The following is a 22,018-nucleotide window of genomic DNA, read 5'->3' as shown; positions in this document are numbered from 1 at the left end:
AGACTTTAATGCTGAAACACAAGTCTACCTTCACTGAGATTCACACAGGACTACAACTTAACACATGAGATTAAAAAGTAAGAAGGTGTCGTCTTCAGATTTCTAACTGGCAACATTTTTAATGTCATGTAGCAAATCTCACTGAAGATGGACTAATGCTTAAAGTTAACAAACAGTTACTGAAGTTTAACATACATAGGTCACTGGAAATGCCACTGATCAATACATGTCCTGGACTGACTCTTGCACTACATAGAATTGTCCAGCAGATGGCGTTGAGATCAATAGCAAGGCATGTGCATATTGATCTTCACCAAAACTACTGATATGAGAGCAAGAAGCCAGAAATATATTTGGGGGGGTCTCACTTAGTGTAACTATAGGGCACATAAATTATTGAGTTGAGTTTAGTTTGTTGAACAGTTGTAGCAGAATGTAAAGGGGTATAACAATCATTAGGGTTTATTTGTTGCAAAAAATTCAGCGAGGATTTCTGAAAGTCCAATTTATATGAAGGGGACAGTCGCAGAAATGTGTGAAACAAATCTGCCACATGTGATTTACCCTTATGCAGCAATTCCTGTAGTAATGAGGAGAAATGACTATGATGATGACATCATTATAAATGAATCCCAATGATAGGGAATTAGAACGCCTATCATTGATAACAAGCATTATACGGTAACCAGAAGAAAGATAATCCCCCGTTAAAGAGCAACATGACTTCTAAAGGTGACCGGTTCTTGTACGTCATGTATGAATATGAATTTTGCAGAACTTATATTTTATCCCTATAGATATATAAAGTGTTTGACAGCAATACAGATGGTTTGCATTGTACACAACTAATCTGCCCTCACCTCTTTATGGCACTTCTGAACAATCTCGTAGTCGGCATTACCCCACACAGTCAGCTGCTCTCTCTTGTATTCTCTCACCAGTTCTGAGACCTGTCGGAATATAAAAAAAGTTAACATTTTCTCCCACGTTTTATTTCCAAAAGGTTCCTTCATAATATGGCACAACGGGGTGTCTGCCGCCCTCTGTATTTGTTCCATCTCACTAGAATAGCCGAATTTGTTAAAGGGGAAGCTAAAAAGGAATATCTCTAACCAGTATTATAATAAGAACATAGGTATTCAGCGAAGATCCCAGGAAAAACTACAATTAATGCAAATGCACCAAGCGGTATAATAAAAGTTGTATAAAGGACAGATTAGGGCAGAAGAGGGTAATGGGAGAATAAGCAGTCGTGTACAGTCATCAATACGTTCGAGGGTTGTTCGGGTGGTATGGTGGTCATTCACTTGTTCAAAGCTGAGAAATATCGATCTATATTTACTAAAACCAAATTTACCAAAACCAAACTAACACAGTAATATGAGATAAAGTAAATGATGTCAATACTGCCAAGCTATATTGCCGCTTCTCTGCCCTCAGCTCAGTGCCAATATGATATTCAACTAAAGACCTGAGTAATCTGGGGCAGACCGGTTGCTAAGAATGTGTTATTAAAGGGGATCCTAGTAAACCGTCCCGTACGACTCAATAGTTAAGAACTGTGCCGACAGCATTGAATGAAAAGTATTGAGCAATGCCAATGTTTATCTCAAGCCGCATTATTATTAGATTTCCTCAACTCCTAAAGTTTGTTTGAAGAAACCTTGGCCAGAAAGTTTCCTGCGGTGCGAAAAATGTCACTGTGGTGAGACGAGAGCTTTAAGAAAATTATCTATAAAATGATCTATAAAATGGCCATCCAGAGCTCCCATATTTCGCTTCCAGAATCAAGGTTTGGGTGGGGGACTGTAGACGGTGTCTGTCATCCAGATGCATTAAGGCTAGCTCCACACGCGTCACATTATTTCCAAACCAAATCTGCAGCAGTCCGCAAGTCAAATCTGCACAAAATTATCGGAAAATAGTGCAGATTTATCACCTTGGGGTAACGTAGCAGGAGTAGCAGCGGGGCCACCCTCAGCCCAAAAAATGTACTATAAACTGATGAAAATTATAGTGCTAATCAACACCGGCTCACAGCTGCCATGGATCTGATTTTCTGGTGCACGGACAGCCAGTCACTTCCAGTCATTTAAAATCTGCGTCTGTGGGTTTTGCAGTGGATCCGCAGGTAATCCGGAGGAAAAACCACAACACTGGATTGCTTGGTGATTTTAAGGAAGATTATTTTCTTTCCTATTGGCTTCAAATCTGCACACAATTCTCAACAGGATTGACATGCTAGGGACCTTAAATTCTGCACCACAGGTGAAATTCACCCCAAAAAAATGACAGCAGTATGTGGATGAGATTGTGGAGTTAACCCTGTGTGTCAGCTAATCAGGGCTGCTAAGAAAGCAGCTTACAATGCTCCTCTAATATGTCCTTTTCAGTTGGATGACAGGCACAGTATGCAGCCCCTCTGCAGAACTCTGGTCCTGGGAACTGTATAATGGGAGCGCTTTGCAACCACTATTTTTACCTTTTGAGGACATCTTACAGATACGGGTCTCATTTAAAGAATTTATGCTGTGCTATTCTTCCCTAGAATCCTAGAAGCTCGCAGTTGCTATTGGTTCTCTTTAACATTGTCCTCTATAAAGGAACTAGATGTATAACAAAGGCTTCGTTCACATCTGCGCTAGGGTCCCGTTCCGACGTTCCCTCTGAGCTTTCCGTCAGAACCGGACCCTGACTGACACAAACGGAAATTTCTGTTTCCATCACCATTGATATTAATGGTGACGGATCCAGTGCCAATGGTTTCCATTTGTCTCCATTGTGCAAGGGTTCCGTCGTTTTGACGGAATCCAACGTGTCAGTCAGCGCAGAAGTGAACGAAGCCTAATACACTATGTACAAGGGTGAGTCAAAAATTATCCGCATTAAACCTTCTGTTGGTAGCACCGTCTTATCAGCGTTTTCCGTATGTGGTCGCTGTCTCTCCAGTCACTGCTGTGCGAGTGAGAACGTGTTACGTCTGTTTATTTGGGACTGTGGTGTGCGAGAAACAATGACTGCCCCACTTGTGAGTTGCACGAAAGAAAAGCTGCGTGCAGTGATGGGTTTTTTGTGGTCTAAGTGTGCGTCTGGTGCCGATATTTATCGAAGACTCTGTGCACAGTATGGAGAAAGCGTTTTGATGAAGAGGTGAAGACAGCGGTGCATTCGTGGCTCAAAGTTCAGCCTTAAACATTTTTGAATGTGGGAATATGAAAGGTTGTTGACAGATGGACAAAGTGCACTGAAAAGCAGGGAGATTATGCCGAAAAACAATGTGTCTTTTCAGAAAGCTGATTAAAATAAATTCTACAGCCAGAGTGCGGATAATTTTTGACTCACCCTTGTACATCAATGACACCATTCGCTAGCTGTATGATATGGTTTGATATGTTAGAACTGGTTTGAATAGGACATCAGTCCTGCAGTCATATCCAAATCGAATACTTATTTTGTTGCATGAACAATAGTTGGATGTAGCAGAATCTTGTCTATAACCAGAGAAATGATATAACAATGCCATAAAACTAATATAAAATATTGTGCTGTACACAACCTCAATATTAATCAATGCTCATTCATTTTTATACTTATTCAAATGTAAAGGGAAGTAATGGTTTTGTGTAACAAACCATTTATCGGAGCAGTAACTTGTGTTTGTCTCCATCTAATTTTACTGTATTCGCTGACTCCTTCATTACATTTTCTCAGCACTAATGCAGATACAGAAAAGAGCTGCCGCCTGCATATTTGTTACCGTCACTTAAAGCCAATAAACCAGCTGAATTAATGATGCTGCCTGACAGCAGCAGTGCTGGCTGCTGAATGGATATATAGATTAGAGCTCCCAGATGACCGAGGGGATTCTCAGACAAGGAAAAAGCACAGTATCAACAAACCGCGTATAAACTCCCAAGTGTCAAATCCCTTCTGAGAAACAGAAGGAAGTGGCGGAGATGTCTTGGAAACTATTTGTTTTAGTGATGAAGCTGTTCTTCCCTGTTTAAGCTGCTTAGGTAGGAAATGATCAGAAAAAGCTGGATAATCTAAATTTACCCAAAGCAATGTACAAGTGACACGAGCAAAAAAAATAATATTACACATATCCATGTTACAATGTGGCAGTGTTGAATTCTAGTATCTGTCTTAGAGGCAAGGTGCATTCAAATACCGCTAAGGCTTCGTTCACATATCCGTCAGGGCTCTATTCTGACATTCTGCCTGAGCCTTCCATCGGAATGGAGCCCTGACTGAAACAAACGGAAACCATAGTCGACTACGCTATTCATCCCGTCAAAACGACGGAACCCTTGCACAATGGAGACAAACGAAAACCATTTGTACCGGATGCATCACCAATGAAATCATTGGTGATGGTAACGGAAATCTATGGTTTCCGTTTATGTCAGTCAGGGCTCCGTTCCAATGGGAAGCTCCGACGGAACGGAGCCCTGATGCAGATGTGAACGCAGCCTTAGGCTGGATTTATTAAGAGCTGTTAAAGTGGTTGTCTGCCTTAGAGAACCCCCTATTAGGGCATATGGATTTAATAAAGGTGATTCCTAGGCTTGTAACCCCCCTTTATTAGCCAGAGCAGAAATCGGTGACAAAAAGTGACTATCTAGAAGTCGGCTCTTCTGTGCCATGTAGTGATCAAAGGAATCGCACGATAGACATTTGTGGTATATTCACAGGATATGCCATAAATGTCCGATAGTTTGGGGATGCCACCTCTGGGACCCGAACCTTTCTCAAGAACGGGGTACCTCAACCCAGTCTGGTGAGGCCGCTGCATCTAGGCGGTATAGATGATCGGGATTCTGGAAAGAGCTGAGCTCGCTAGAAGTGTATGGGAGATCCGGAAATAGTGTAGCTCAGCAGGCCCAGCGGTTTCTGGATTTTCAACCACCTCTCCACGGATTCCCCACCTTAATGGATTCCTCAAACAAGGCAGCGACAGGGTCGGAGGACCCCCCTTCTCGAGATAGGTGTGGGCCCCAAAGGCGGGACCCCACATCTATCAGACATTCATGGTATATCGTGTGGATTAATTTTCCCGGCCATCATCATGGTGTTTGTCTTGTGAGAACGGATTGTCCAAACCGAACAACCCCCCACTGATTGCACCATTATATAATCTTGCATATCTTAGCTCAAAAATACATACACTTTTGGTGCAATGATTACAAAAGGCAACACAGAATTTCTAACTAACAACACAGAAACCATGTCCAGTAATTGGTGGCTTACAACCAGAGGCATCGCTTAAAGCTCGTGTCCCAATAACCATCTACAAATGTCCACAAGTAACACAGTGGTTCTCTTACCCCTATAGTTACATTACGGATTATAACACAATGGTGGGTATTAATCAAAACTGGTGCAAAGGCAAAGTGGAACGCCTGCTCACAGTAACCAATCAGGTTGCAGCTTTTATTTTTTTTAAAAAAGGACCTCTGAAAAATGAGAGCTGAAAGCCGATTGGTAACTGCTAAATTTTTCCGGTTTCACCAGTTGTGATACATTTTTCTTAATAGATAGTTACTAATTTAGCCCTCTTGTACACAACCGAGTGCAATTCGGCCCGTTTTTCATGGCATCCGAGTGGCACCCGATAGTTTTCATGTACCAATTCACTTTAGTGGGTGAATCGGCTCTGTGAAAACGGACCCGACTCTCTGATCTGTGGAAAGATAGAACATGTCCTATATTTTCACGGATCATGGACGGGACTCGGGCGGCACACACTGTCATCTGCACTAGTGCTTAAAACATCTGTCACTGAACTGTATTGTAATGAAATCCTCAGAACCCCTCAGGGGGATTCCTATGACGGTAGCATGTTTATTCTGGCACATCAATTTTTTTTATGACAGATAAGGCTGCGTTCACATCTGCATTGCGGCTTCCATTGTAGCGTATCCGTCAGAGGACCAGAAGAACAGAAGTTAACGTTTCCATCAAAAAACCCATTGATTTTAATGGGTTTTATTTTTGCATCAGTTGTGCTCAGTTGGCTGTGTTCACGTCAGCATTGTGTTTCCGTTGAGGGGTTCCATCGCAGCTTTCAGTTGGGGGAACCCCTCAAAGGAAAGGCAAACTGAAACCATAGTTTCTGTTTGCAGGATTCGTAAAAAAAAAAAACTGACTCTTTTCTTTCAGTATGTCATCAGTTATAACGGATCCGTTTTTATATTTGCATCTCTCTTGCTTTCATTTTAAGGCTTCGTTCACATCTGCGTCAGGGCTCCGTTCTGACAGATCTACCCATCAGAACGGAGCACTGACTGACACAAACGGAAACCGTAGGTTTCCGTTTGCATCACCATTGATTTCAATGGTGACGGATCCGGTGCAAATGGTTTCCATTTGCCTCAGTTGTGCAAGGGTTTCTTCATTTTGACGGAATGAATGGCGCAGTCGACTACGGTATTGCTTCCGTCAAAACGACTGAACCCTTGCACAACTGAGACAAACGGAAACCATTTGCACAGGATCCGTGACCATTGAACTTAATGGTGATGCAAACCGAAACCTATGGTTCCGACGAGAAACTCCGCCAGAACGTCGGAACGGAGCCCTGACTCAGATGTTAACGAAGCCTCAGTTATGCATTACGCTTAATGGATCCGGTTTTTTTCTGCACATGTGCAAACTAAAAATGAAAACAAGAAACATGCAAAGATAAAAACGGATCCGTTATAACCGATGACAAAATGACACAAACTGAAAGAAGAGAGTCAGGTTTTTTTACGGATCCGGTAAACTGATCCGTCAAAAACAAACATATTTTACCTTCCGCTGCATTCAGTCTGGCATCAGTCAGTCCGTCAGTTTTTTTTATTTTAATGGATCCGCTAAAACGGATGCCACAACGCAGATGTGAACAAAGCCTAAGTGAACTATAGAGATCAATCATTTCACGTGACAAATATTGTACTGTTATTTGCCTCCACATTAAATATGTAAAAAAGAAGCTGAGGAACCTTCTCCTTCCACCTTCCAGTTGTAGCAGCAGATACCTTTCTCACAAGAATGTCGTTATTCACTTTGATATCGATGTTGATTGGGGTTTCTGGAAACGCTTCAAACACTTCTTTGAGAAGAGGGATTTGTCTGTCGTCTCCACCGTCACAGCAGCAATCTGGGGAGAATGGGAGTCAACATTTACCATCAATGTACCCAATAACACAGCCCCGACACAAATGTTCCAAGTGTATACAGGTACGCTATATGGACAGAAGTATTGGGACACACCTCTTAATCGTTGAATTTAAAGGTTTCATAAAGTCCCTTTCCCACAGTTGTATAAAACCAATCACTGAGCCATGTAGTCGACTTTACAAACATTTGTGAAAGAATGGGTCGTTCTAAAGAGATCACTGACTTCCAGCGTGGTACTGTAATAGGATGTCAGCATTGCAATAACTGTTTGTGAAATTTCTTTCCTCCTAGATATTACACGATCAGCTGTGAGTGGTTTTATTGCAAAGTGGAAGTGTTTAGGAACCGCAGTAACTCAGCCGTGAAGTGACAGACCACGTAAATTTACAGAGCAGGGTCACCGAATGCGCAAAGTGCAAAGCGCCAATTCTGCTGAGTCAATAATTGCAGAGTTTCAAACCTCCTCTGGCATTAAGATCCTTCCAAAAACTGCTTTGGGAGCTTCATGGCATGGGTTTCCATGGCCGTGCTGCTGCATGCCAGCCTTACATCACTAAGAATAATGCCAAGCGTCAGATGGAGTGGCGTAAAGCTCGCCGCCACTGGACTCTGGAGCAGTAGAAACGTTTGTTCTGTGGAGTGATGAATCACCCTTCTCTATCTGGTTGTCTGATGGACGAATCTGGGATTGGCGAATGCCTGGAGAAGGTTACCTGCCTGTCTGCATTGTGCCAACTGTAAAGTTTGGTGAAGGAGGGATAATGCTATGGGGTTGTATTTCAGTGTTTGGCCTAGGCCCCTTCGGTCCAGTGAAGGGAAATCTTAATGCTACAGCATGCTAAGACATTTTGGACAATTGTAAGTTTCCAACTTTGTGGGAAGAGTATTGGGTTCGGCCCTTTTCTGTTCCAGCATGACAGTGCCCCAGTGCACAAAGAAAGGACCATAAAGCCATGGCTGGGAGATTTGATTTTGTTGTGGAAGAACTTGACCGGATCCACACAGAGCCCTCACCTCAACCCCATCGAACATCTTTAGGATGAACTTGAATGCAGATTTGATGCAGATTAGATTGCGAGCCTCTTGTCTAACATCAATATCTGACCTCACAAATGATCTTCTGGATGAATGGGCAAAAATTCCTGCAGACACTCAAAACTCTTGTAAAAAGCCTTCCTATAAGAGTGAAAGCGGTTTTAGCTGCAGAGGGGGGATTCACTCCATAATAATGCCTAAGGATTTAGAATCGGATGCCATAAAAGCTCCTGTAGATGTAATGTGTAGGTGCCCCAAAACTTTTGAACATATAGTGTCTCAGATTATAGGTTTATGTACATGACCATGTTACAGCTCAGTACAAGCTCTGAAATGTAGAGCCAAAATACGAAACCTGAAAGAGTCTATGGGACCCTTATGTACGTCCATATGCCTCGGATTTCATTCATGCTTCTTCTCAAAACATTAGGCTGTTTTAGTTAGATGGTGTTAGCAGTTCCAATTAAAGATGCTTCCCATTGTTGAGCGACTGTTAGTGCCATCTTTATATGTATCTGTATTTGTAATAGATAATTCCCTGTGTGGTATGTTGAATATACTGATTGTTGCCTCTGGGCCAAATGATCAATATATAAAAGTTAACTGTTAGTGTTAAGGCTATGTTCACATAGTTTTAAAGCAATAAGTTATCGGCATACAATGGCATACGTCAACCACGGTAAAAAAAAAACAAACAACAACACAAAAAAGAAAAAAGTATACCGACCTGGCATATGTGAAAAGGACCATTAGTGTTTGTTTGTTTTTTAATGCATAATAATTTTATTTGCGACCTTTACTAATTGCTAAACAGTATTAACAATACCTAATCATTTCCGCATATCAATCAAAATAATTGCATCTATGATGAACTTAAGGAGGCTCTGTCACCACATTATAAGTGCCCTATCTCTTACATAATGAGATTGGCGCTATAATGTAGGTAACAGCAGTGATTTTTATTTAGAAAAACAATCAATTTTCACCAAGTTATGAGCGATTTTAGCTTTATGCTAAAGTGTCTTGACAGTGAATAGACATTACCTCCAGCCAGGACGGGATGTCTATTCACAATCCCGACACTTCGGTAACGTTTGTGTGGGACTTACAGAACAGCAAGCGTAATCTCGCGAGATCACACTGTAAATGACAGGTTACAGCGAGATCACGCTTGCTGTGTTGTAAGTCCCACACAAACGTTAGCGAAGTGTCGGGATTGTGAATAGACATCCCGTCCTGGCTAGAGGTGATGTTTATTCACTGTCAAGACACTTCAGTAACGTTAATGTGTGAGTATGTGACAGCACATAGTGAACAACGCAGGATCACTATGTGCAGAGTAAATGAATAGGGAGAAGTGTATGACGCTGATTGGTCACTGATTGGTCAGCGTCATACACTTCTCTCCACAACGCCCAGTTGGTCAAAAGTAAAAACACGCCCAGTTGGGCATTAAGAAAGTCATTAGCAAAAAGCTAAAATCGCTCATAACTTGGTGAAAATAGATTGTTTTTCTAAATAAAAAAACACTGCTGTTACCTACATTACAGCGCAATCACATTATGTAAGAGATAGGGCACTTATAATGTGGTGACAGAGCCTCTTTAAATGGAAATCTACTACAATTACTATTTTCAACTGTAGCGTCTAATCTGTCATGTTGAAGAAAATCCCATTATGAAGAATAGAGTGGTTTTATTTTTATCGTATCTTGTTTGCAAATAGGCAGCTCAGACCAACTATACCAATATTGATGTTGGTATGATTGGGAGCCAACAGTAAGTAAACTCAGCCTCAATTTGTCCATAGAAATAAAGGTGGCCATATACATTAGATAAATGTAGGCTGAACCCGCCAATTTCGATAGCACCGGCCGACCAGCTAACGTGTATTGGAGTGTCCTGACTCTCCCCCGCTAGCAGATATTGGGGAAAGAAGAATCGGGCATGTTGGTTTTTAACATGCCTGGTCCTTTGTTCTTACAGGAGAAAATAAATGGTATCCTTCAGTGGCTTATTCCCTTTTGTACACTCGGTTGAGCCGAGCATGCATGTGTATGGGGGAATCAAAAAGAATAGCTGTCGGCTAAAGACAGCTATCTAAAGTGTATGGCTACCTTAAGGCCCAAAGTACATGGCCATATTATGGATCCTTGTTGTATGGATTTGTAATACGGGACCAATAGAAAACTATGAGCCCATATTGTACCTCCCTGTGCATCCAAATTTCATTCAGAGGCCCACGTGTTTTTTTTTCTCATAGATTCAATAGGATTGTGGAAAGTTCCAACACATGCCATGTTATGGATGTAATTTCCCCCTAGAAGTATTGCTATCATTGGCAGTCAACCCCCCAATACACGATAATAAGCGCGTTGCCTTACGCCCAATTACACTGAAGTCTAGCACTGTTGCACTAGGTTTAAAAAGAACAGTGATACATCTACATTAAAGAGGCTCTGTCACCACATTATAAGTGCCCTATATTGTACATGATGTGATCGGCGCTGTAATGTACATTACAGCAGTGTTTTATATTTAGAAAAACTATCATTTTTGACGGAGTTATGACCTATATTAGCTTTATGCTAATGAGTTTCTTAATGGACAACTGGGCGTGTTTTACTATATGACCAAGTGGGCGTTGTACAGAGGAGTGTATGACGCTGACCAATCAGCGTCATACACTTCTCTCCATTCATTTACTCTGCAGATAGCGATATAGCTATATCGCTATGTGCAGCCACATAAACACACTATAACGCTACTCATGTGTCATGACAATGAATATACATTACCTCCAGCCAGGACGTGATGTGTATTCATTTTCCTGACCACTTCTGTAGCGTCTCTGTGATTGACAGCCCAGCACAGCAAGATCTCGCTGTGAATGACAGTTTATAGCGTAATCTCGTGAGACTATGCCTGCTGTGTTGTAAATCACAGAGACGCTACAGACGTGTCAGGTTTCTGAATACACATGACGTCCTGGCTGGTAGTGAGATAGCTAGATCGCTATCTGCAGTGTAAATGAATGGAGAGAAGTGTAGGACACTGATTGGTCAGCGTCATACACTTCTCTCCACAACGCCCACTTGGTCATATAGTAAAACACGCCCAGTTGTCCATTGAGAAACTCATTAGTTCATAACTCCGTCAAAAATGATTGTTTTTCTAAATAAAAAACACTTGTCACCTACATTACAGCGCCGATCACATCATGTACAATATAGGGCACTTATAATGTGGTGACAGAGCCTATTTAAGCTTTCTCACACAATAAACGATATCTTTATATCTGGAGCAATTGATTTCCATCTTTAACACGGACTAAGCTATTCAAACAATAGAATAGCAATTTGCACTAAGGGAATTACCTTTTTCAAATGTCACATCCAGCTTGCACAAATATGGAGGAAGATCCTGCAACGAAACAAACAAGTAACCTTAATAAATTTATGCAGAAACGTATTCATCTTCACTAACAATTTAATTGATGTGATTGGCATGAAAATATAAAGGGGAATGTCTTTCAGGCAATTATAAAATGCACCATATTGATTGATTTACTTTTGTGCTTGTTGCCTGCCCTATCAAACAGCCCTATTTGGGCCGTGAAAAGGAGCGTTGATCAACGAAATAGCTTGTTTATTAGCGCTCGTTTGATCCTTTCACATGGAGCAATGATTGGTTATGTATGAGGACGAGCGATCGTTACTACGTTTAGACAGGGAGATGTGCTGCCGACATCGATAATATTTAATGCTGCATAAACGAGCAGATCAGCCAATGAACGAGCGTTCATCAGCTGATGGTTGGCCTGCGTACACTGGGCAACGATCAGGAACAAGCGTCATATGAACATTCGTTTGCCCATGTAAAAGGCCTCTTGACCTGGAATCACAAGTCCATTTATAAAGTAAGTGGAGCGGAAGAGGGCAACAACAAGAACGTGACATCTTTACCAATTATTATCTCCTGTATGGGGTTATAATGGCCCATATACAAAATAAAGATCCCCTTTAAATCCAGAGCACTGTTATTACACCTTTTGGAAAACTATGAGCAAAAAATTTGGTGCATTGTAGAAATTCTTCTGAATCTGTACAAGCATAGGCCAAAACAGATATTAATCCTGCCGCTCGATTTTATATATCGAGGATCACTTGCTTTCTATGTGCATGTCTGCTATGTGATATTTATCTACATATGTAATTTAAAACAAGAATATCTGTCAATGTAAAAGCTCATGCCGTCAATGTCAGGATCAATACTTTTAACATGCGGGTAAATAAATTGCCTTAATTTGCAGTATGTATTTCTACTATGAGGAATGATTTCTGGTATCCAAACAAGACCAGACAACTGAAAAGGTTACTAGGACAACCGGATTTACATTTTAAGGCACGTCAGGTTACATAAAATACACTGAAACATATCTCGTAGAGAAAGAGAGCGAATGAACATTGCGGAAATGACTATGCTCCTGGCTTAAATGTTTTCAAACTCTACGGATCATATATTCTACTTTGTAACATATATATATATATATATATATATATATATACATACACACCTGGCATTACTATTATCACACATTAAAGGGGTTGTCCAAAACCCCTTTAACGAATATGAAACACCAGAATAAAAAAAAAAAAAAAAAAGTGGTCTAATTAGGTTCCTTTGCTACGTGCCTGGGGCATGTCTAGTGGCACACAGAGTCTCTATATGCCCGTATTATGGTATATAATTGTATGATACTGTATTCTCCTCTCAAAGCAATGATTCATGTGACAAATATCTCCTTAACACATCATCTGATGGAACATTCCACTATTTATTTTTCTAGAAGTGGCTCCACCTTGGATATACAATTTTCAGACAAAAAAAATAAATAATCAAAAACATTTTTTTTAGCTATTACATAATATATTATTATTAACAGATATGTTCCAATTCAGTAATCGGGCCATGCAGCTATTCCGAGTCAGTAGAATTTTGGATTCCTGCAGATGCTATCTAGAGGGGATGATGGTAAACTCATATAAAGGGCAATAATACTACTTTTTCCCAAATCCAATAGACATTCTACCTATTGCAATCTTATTGCCCCAAACACCTTCTCAAGTAAGACTATGAAATCTTAACCAAGGGTCTTAGAAAAAAAAATCAAAATATCCATTGTCCATGCTGGTCAGTCTTAAATAAAAAAGTCCACCTTTTAACACCATTGTTTTTAGAGTGGATCTGTAATCATACTATGCAGCCCTATGTAGGGGCAGCATAGTGTGGGTGCAAGTCTACTCTTCTATCCCAAATGGCACAAAGAAAATTGTGTTAGGCTTCGTTCACATCTGCGTCAGGGCTCTGTTCATGGGTTCCGTCTGAGCTTTCCATCAGGGGTACCCATGAACGTAACCCTGACTGCATCACCATTGATTTCAATGGCGACGGATGTGGTGCAAATGGTTTCCGTTTGTCACTGTTGTGCAAGGGTTCCGTCGTTTTGATGGAATGAATAGTGCAGTCGACTACGGTATTGATTCCGTCAAAACGACGGAACTTTTGCACAGCGGTGAGAAACTGAAACCATTTGCACCGGATCCGTCACCATTAAAATCAATGTGGTTGCAAACGGAAACCCATGGTTTCCGTTTTTTTCAGCCAGGAACCCATGAACGCAACCCTGACGCAGATGTGAACGAAGCCTTATTTGGATAACAGAGCCTAATGAAATCTAATAAAGAATACAGCAGACTCATATTTTTTTTTTAATTTAAAATGAATAAAAAAAGGTTGGGCCGTAGTCATTGCGACGCAATCCTCTGTTCTGAGCGTAGCCCGGCCTCCTGGGGTAACGTTTCATCCCATGTGACTGCTTCAGCCAACCAGCAGCAGTCACATGGACTCCAGCGTCATCCCAGGAGGCTGGGCTGCAATCAGAACAGAGGGACATGTCGCCATGACAACGTGTGGGTACTAAGTATAAGGATTTTTCTTTTTAATTCTTGCAGTATTTCCACAGCGGACATGCCGCCCGAAAAACGTCACCACAATTTAGTGCGTTTTTTCAGGTGGAATTCCCTATATGATACAATTTGGGATGCCTTTAGACACTACTAGTTATTGTTCGGACTGCAGTATTTTTTTTAATGCAAAATAACAATACAAAATATTTTAGCAAAATCTAAATTTACATTTGTAAAAAAGAGCTCCAAAGTGGAAATACAAACATAGCAATTACATTTCTACACCGTCAGCACCAGTGCAACAATACCTGACCTTTCTCCTATTTTCCACCAGAAGTGTGTGTCTTTAGCTAAATCAGCATGTGCCCATTCAGCCTCCAGAGCGAAGGAATTATAATCACCCTCGCTCCAGCACTTCATGAATTACATCATTTCTACGGGATTTTTATACAAATCAAAGCTATCCCACATTTTATTTTACATTAATAAAAGGAGACAAATATGTGGCTGATGTAATAGACCGCTGATAAGTATATTCTAGCACAGGTAGGAGAGGTCATATGAAAGTGAAAAAGATGCACAGCTTTCCTATTTAAAGGGTAAGGCCCTGTTCACACTGAGTTGTTTTTTTTTACGCGTTTTTTGCCACGGAAACTGCCTCCCATCGATTTCAATAAGAGGTGGAGGCGTTTTTTTCCCCAGGAGCGGAAAAAAAACGCTCGCGGGAAAAAGAAGAGACATGCCCTATCTTGAGGCGTTTTCCGCCTCAAAAACCCCATTGAAATCAATGGGAGACGGGAAAAAAACGCCCGCAGCGTTTTTTTACGCGTTTTATGACAAAAAACACTTGTGGTGTTTTCCTTTGCCTATTGAAGACAGAGGTAAAAAAAAACGCAGCACAAAACCCTGTGTGACCTGGGCCTTTCTAAACATTCAACAAACTTCTGAGATGTCATAGTGACATGTCAGAAGTTTTGATCGCTGGGGTTCTGAGCATGGAGACTCCCACCAATCGCTAAGACGGAGCAGCAGAAGTGTGAGAGGTAAGCAGCTTAGTTTCTGTTCGGCTTTCTATTGAGTCCATACACCAACTGCTCAGCTTTCCGAGAAAAGCCAAACCGAAAGCAAGCGGCTGAGCGCTCACACGAGCACTTCTGAATTTCGGTTTTATCAATTATTTTCTCCAGGTTTAAACTGTATCTGCATCCTCAGGACACAGATACAGTTGAATGCGATGGTAGAGCATGGGACCGTAAGATCCCCACTCTACCATTCTCTATGTATCGCTGGACGCGAGGCAGTGATGTCATCGCGCCTATCTGAACCGAGCTGCACAGACCAGAGGAGCAGGGAGATCTCCTCCACTTGTCATTGGAACAGGGTTAGGAGAGTATGTATATTGTTATTTTTACCCTGCACTATTGGGGGCAGCTGTGGGGGCATTATACAGCAAGTGGGCAGCTACAGGGGCATTATACTGTGTGGAAGTCAGTTATGGGTGCAATATACTGTGTAGAGGCAGCTATGGAGGCATTATAGTGTGGGGAGGGCAGTTATGGGGGCATTATACTGTGATGGCAGCTATGGGGGCATTATACTACGGAGAGGCAGCTATGAGGGGCATTATGATGTGTGGAGTGCAGTTATGGGGCATTATACTGTGTGGAGGGCAGCTATGGGGGCATTATACTGTGTTGAGGGCAGTTATGGGGGCATTATTCTGTGTGGAGGGCAGTTATGAGAGGCATTATACAGTGTGGGGGCAGCTATGGGGGCATTATACTTTGTGGAGGCAACTATAGGGGCATTATAATGCGTGGGGGCAGCTATAGGGGCATTATACTGTGTGGGGAGCACTATGGGGGCAATATACTGTGTGGGGGCAGTGTCAGGGGGTATTTTATATACAGTAGTATACAGCAGGCTCAGGGAATAAATATTAAATGGCGCACAATGCAAATAGCGGGTGTGGCATACAAATTGGGGTGGGGGCTAAATAATCATTCAATAATCGTAATCGAGGTCTGATGTTGAATTAATCGTGATTTTGTTTTAGGTATTTGCCCAGCCTTACTATGACATGTCAGAAGTTTGTTGAACGTTTAGTTACCCTTTAAGCACAATCCCTAGTTTGGAGCCAGAAAAACATCGTCAAAAGGAACTGCAAAACTAGCCCGAGTACAGACTGTGCCATAAACAGTGCGAGAGAGAGCGAGAGAGAGAGAGCTGTTTTAATCCATTAGTGCCCCATATTTCTCCCACAAAGTATACTGCTCCCAGTGTGCCTCCACACACCGTATCATGCCCCCTTAGTGCCTCCCCACACCACCTAATGCCCCCATAGTGCCTCCCCACACAGTATTATGTCCCATAGGACCCCCCCCACACACAGTATATAATGCCCCATAGTGCCTCCGAACAGTGTCATGCCCCCATAGGGCCACCACACACAGTATATAATGCGCCCATAGTGCTTCCCCACACAGCATCATGCCCCCATAGTGCCCCCACACAGTATAATGCCTCACATGGTGAAACTATAAACGATAATGGCCCACATAGCACCCTCCACACACAGTATATAATCCCCCCAAAGTGCCTCCTAAAAATAATAAAATTAAATACTCACCTAGCCCCGTTCTCATGATGAATGGAAAAGGCCATCTTCAGGTCTCCACCGCTCCATACTGTGTGTGGCTAGGTGCAGACAAGTGCCATGACTTCACAGCATCGCGCCGGTCTGCGCCAAGCCACTCACAGCAGGCATCACAGGGTAAATGGTGGTGTAGGGAGTGGACTACTCCCTGCTCCACTAATGTATTCCAAGCGCCACCCGCATCGAATGGCAGTGCAGGGAGCCGATGTACTGAGGACATAGACATAGTTGAAAATGGTCCCGCTGCTGGAGGGGTGCGGTGCAAGTGCGCTGTTTGTCCTATGGTTAAAGTGGCCCTGGATAGATAGATTTTTTTTAAATAACATTTACTACTGTCTTTATTTTAGACAGGAAGATCGATTTTTCTGCCACAGACTCCCTTAATATAGCTGAGCTAAAGTCATGGATCAGTCAAGCAGCCAACATTGGCCACCTTAACTCACTTTTTATGGGTAATGCTTACCTGCTATCTTCACACACAGCCAGCTATATAAAGGTGCCTTTACACGCTTCCATAATGGGTACGACTGGACTAATTGTAATCATTGCTTACAATCATCTCCACATGTTGATACCAGTAGGTGATAAGTATCGATAGTCGAGATTGCAGGTCTTCGGGTATGCTAAGAAAAATTATTATAAAATCCACAAATCGCTGCGTGTAAAGGCAGTCACTCAATGGCCTGTTGGCAATTAAACCTCCCATCAAAACTTTGGTGCCCTGCCTCTGTACCATGTGACTACAAATACAATTTCCTCACCATATTGAGGAATTGCCCCATGAAAATACAGAACGTTTAATTTTGTTCAAGCCAATAGTTGCACAAGCGAGATGTCGATGATTGACACAGATTATCGAAGATTGCAAAGGCACCCTGACTCCAACTATCAATGAGACATTGGCTTGCCCTATGAGAACCTGCTGTGCCATCAGTACCAGGCCCCCTACAGAGACTGATCATTGGAATGATAGAAATATCAGGCAGTGTGTTTCCAGTTTCATATATAATGTCTACGACCACATCGTGATATCCACTTTAATTAATTACATGTCTCTATTTCATGCTACAATACTTTTACTACTCCTCCGATATGGATAAATCACATGTGAGCCGACTGCTGGGTGAGGTTTTTTTTTGAAGAACATGCGATTGTTACATCATTGTAGCCTACTTTACGATTTCGCAAGTCATAAGAGACAAAAGTAAGGCTGCATTTACCACTTCCTGACAAATTGAGGACTATGGAGTTGATTGCAGATAGTAAGAACAGACATCAGCATTCGGTGTCATTTATCATAATCATAAATCAATAGTCACTTCATTGGTCTCCAGAACTTTAGCACTCCGTTGCACAATGCTTATTGCTTATAATTCTATTTTTTAGTTACTCATTCCTGGTCTAAGCGAGTCAAGGCCAATCTCTAAAAGGGGTTATCTCCAGTGCCATATTAACGCAGTGGTTCTATTATTCTGTTCCAAGAATGTAGTCCAGATAAGACAAATGTGAGGTCTGTGGTATTCCTAAATGTTATCCCTTATGTAACTGGGACCTAGTGCTTACATTGCTTGTAATGCGCCAGAACACTGAGCCTAAGGGTCCTATTACACAGCCCGACATGGGCACGTAAAAAAAGAGCGCCGATTAAGGAGACAGCTCATTGTTCAGCGCTCGTTTGCTCCTTTCACAGGGAGCGAAGATCAGTAATGTATGGGGACGAGTGATCGTCACTACGATCGTTCGTCCCCATGCATTTTGATCATGAAAGCAGCACATCTCTTTGTTTACACCGGGGAGATCTACGGCCGGCAACGATAATATTTAGTGCTGCATAAAGGATACGATCAGCCGAAGAGGTAAGTTATAATAGTAGAATCCCCTCTGAACACTGCATACGTCGCAAACCAATATGAAATGTAGGCCTAACATTGTCCTAGTATTCTCAGTAAACACCCTGCCTAAATATTTGGTTAAGATAAACTATGTAAACCTAGAATTGTTTTTTACACCATGCCAATGTAAGAATCTCGAAGACCAGTGCAAGTTAATGCCAACAAGTACAGCACCTACAACGGTGATAGGACCCCGCAAGGTGGTCATAGAAAATGTTCACATCACATCAATATATAAATACTCACACAGTAGTTCAGCTCTGAAATGTTGACACTGACACCAGCCGACCGCTTTAAGTTACCATCATGTGACACCACAACTTCTTCATCTTTTGTGAGATGGCAATCAAGTTCCAGCATATCTGTTCCGAGGCCGATTGCACTGTAACGCACAACAATAAAATAATGTGATAGAAAAATATCATTTTGTGCCATTTGGGCTAATAATACAGTGGACCTGTCCCCATAATATCCTGCCCTTAAACAGGGTGGTATAGAACGGTGACAGATATATTTTAAAGGATTTGTTCTATCAGGACTGCTGCAGTGGAAATAAGTGGCCCCCACCGCTCAACGATCAACCGATCAACGGGGTGGCTTCAATCTGAGCCCGGGATCGTCTAGTTGGGACAACCCCTTTTATGCTGGTTTAATCTATAACCAGCTTTAGACTGTATCTTTTCTTTCCATCATGGCCTAAGCAGACACGTTCGTCCTTATACACAGGCCTGTGCTAAATCTGCTTTACATACTGTAACTTCCTCTTTATCCTTTGCACAGGTAATGAAAATTACATGTAAAATACACTCAGCAAGAATGAGGCTGTTCCGATATCTTATTTGACTCTATACGATACATTTCATAGAAGGCATCCTGCATAGCGGTCAGCAGACGTTACCTGTTTTATGTTTTATTTAGAGTCATTTAAAGCCTTGATCTGTCCTAACAGTACTACTTGTAAAAAATGTGTCCTGTCACTAGATTTTCGGCCACTAAACCACCATCATGTCGTTATACTGCTGGGGAATTGCTTCCCAAACATGCCCTTGTCAAAAACGAATAATACAGCGTGCACTGTATGTAAATTAGAGTCATGGGGGTGGGTCCCGGACTACTGAGGAGTCATGCAGTCGTGGCTTGATTGACGTCCCACAGGCAGGTATATGTCATTACGAGCAGTTCAAAAGCATGAACTCTACACCACAATATTGTTTTGTCAGCCTCCCTCACTTCTTAATTGTTACCAGGACCAGATTAAGGGTATCCATAGGACGGGGATCTTCTTATTACCCCCCCCCCCCCCAAAGAGCCAAGGTATAGATGTAGGTTTCTAATGTACGGCTTGTGATTTTTCAAACTCTCCTGATTGATTAGCTATATTTACAAAACAACCAGTTTATATACAATGCCCATATAGTATAGAAATAAGAATGATGTTATCAACAGTGACATTATGAAAACAGTGATATTGGCCCCTGTTGCTTCATCACCATTTATGGATCCTTAAAGGGACACAATAACACTCCAGAATTGCCCACTTATGCTCCTGAGTTCAGCCATTGAGTTCATAACATGTACTTGTACCCTAAAGAAGAACCACCAGCCCATGTCCTTGAAACCCCCCCCCCAGCCATCAGTGATGACATCAGCTCTATCAGACATCACACCCACAGTGCCACCACACCCAGTGCCCAATTTGTAGGGGCGGCACAAATTGTTGAGTCACAACCCACTACACTCCCAGATGTGATGTCACAACCTGTTCAGAGGCCTTAAAGGGGACACAACAGCCAATGTCACTGCCAGTATCTATTATCACATGCAGTGGTGCCCTACAGAGGATCCACAAGCCCACTCCCTTGACAACCCCCCCAGTGATGTCATCATCACTCGCTATGATTTTAGTCACATTTGCTTTCTGTAGACGTTAATAGAAGATGAGCGCATGGCATGCAATATCCTTTAAACTAGGGTGAGAGGATGGGTATTATGTGACTCAAATGCTGCATCAAGTATAACTGATCGCAACTGGTAGGCAATGAGGCTTTTAGTCCCTAGTGCAACTTTTGTGCATACACTTTATATCCAATAATACCCGGGTTTACTTGTAGTAAATTAGACAGAGAAAGAAATGTTCTGTGCAGATCTGTTCAGGAAGAAAATACATGTTCTAAGGCACCTAGGGACTATTTTTCTTACAAAATATCTGTAATGTGATCTATCCTAAGGCTTTCTCTGCTCTTTTATTAACATAAACTTGATGACAGAGAGACGAGTAATAAGTGGAGCTGGGAATCGGAGAGCCCCCAGCACGCCGCACATCTCTGGCCACTGATTGGCAGCTTTAGGACACCATTAGGCTCTTATATCATGCCACAATGCAACTGAGGGGAGGGGAAACTCTGAATCTAGAAGATGTTATTCTTCACCAAAAATGTGCTGCTTTTTTTTGGGCATGTTACACAGGAACCGTACCCTCTCGAGAGTTTAATGCTGACATTTTCCCTCAAGTATGTGCCTTGATTATATAATAACTACCATTTTACCAGAGATTATCAACAAGGACTCTGGAGTGTCATATCCAACCCCAAGGGTCGAAAATGTATTCTTAGAAGGAACAAAATTTCAATATTCAGCTAAAGAAAACTAATGTGTATGATGGATTACCCAAAGATTTCCCCAGGGCATCACATTATAATATATATAGGTATTGACCTAATATTGCAGCATAACTTGCTGCTCCATTAGTCGAGAAAAATGCTGGCTTTGCAAAATCTTTTCGATTAGAGGACGCTGGAGTGGGGGAATATTCTAAATTCAGCAGTACATAGTCATTAGCAACTTATCATTTTTATTTGCAAAATGAAATAGGAATTTTGAGGGGGCATTGTGAGACACATAGAAATGTCTTATGTAAAATTGGAGTTGATATATGTTTATTTTGTAGGTCTTATTTCAGGAAAAATGGTCAGAAACAAAAAATATATATATATTGTTTATTATTATTTATGTTCTATTTTACAGTAGTTTATTTAATTATTTCACCCAAAAGGTCTCTCCTACATAGTGATACCAAATATGTGTACATTGTGTAACATATGATGACAATATAGAGCTGAGACCATAAACTCTATTTTAGTTGTAAATGCATCTCCCCTCCCTTCGCCTTAGACACAGCCTCTGCACATGGATGGTAATCATCCGCCTACAGAAATTTTTTAGTGAAGATCGGGCCGGGGCAGAGTAGACAAAAATTGGTCTCTGGGGGTATATTTGAGGTGACAGGAATTTAATAATGCCGGA

General features: G+C 41.7%; 1 protein-coding gene across 1 annotated transcript in view; it reads right to left on the bottom strand.

The window, feature by feature from the left end:
• The window catches only part of GDPD1 (glycerophosphodiester phosphodiesterase domain containing 1), a 76,614-nt gene that overhangs the window by 17,730 nt on the left and 36,866 nt on the right, over nt 1–22,018 (bottom strand). Inside the window, exons 3-6 of the mRNA XM_075854067.1 lie at nt 18,962–19,097; nt 11,576–11,621; nt 7,023–7,144; nt 861–950 (exon numbers count right to left, since the gene is read on the bottom strand). Of these exons, the coding sequence (XP_075710182.1) occupies nt 861–950; nt 7,023–7,144; nt 11,576–11,621; nt 18,962–19,097 (394 nt within the window). The remainder of the gene's footprint in view (nt 1–860; nt 951–7,022; nt 7,145–11,575; nt 11,622–18,961; nt 19,098–22,018) is intronic.

Source organism: Rhinoderma darwinii, chromosome 2 (genome assembly GCF_050947455.1).
Source record: "Rhinoderma darwinii isolate aRhiDar2 chromosome 2, aRhiDar2.hap1, whole genome shotgun sequence".
Taxonomy (NCBI): Eukaryota; Metazoa; Chordata; class Amphibia; order Anura; family Rhinodermatidae; genus Rhinoderma; species Rhinoderma darwinii.
Note: the sequence above shows the minus strand (reverse complement) of the source record. Positions and strands in the feature narration are given on the sequence as shown.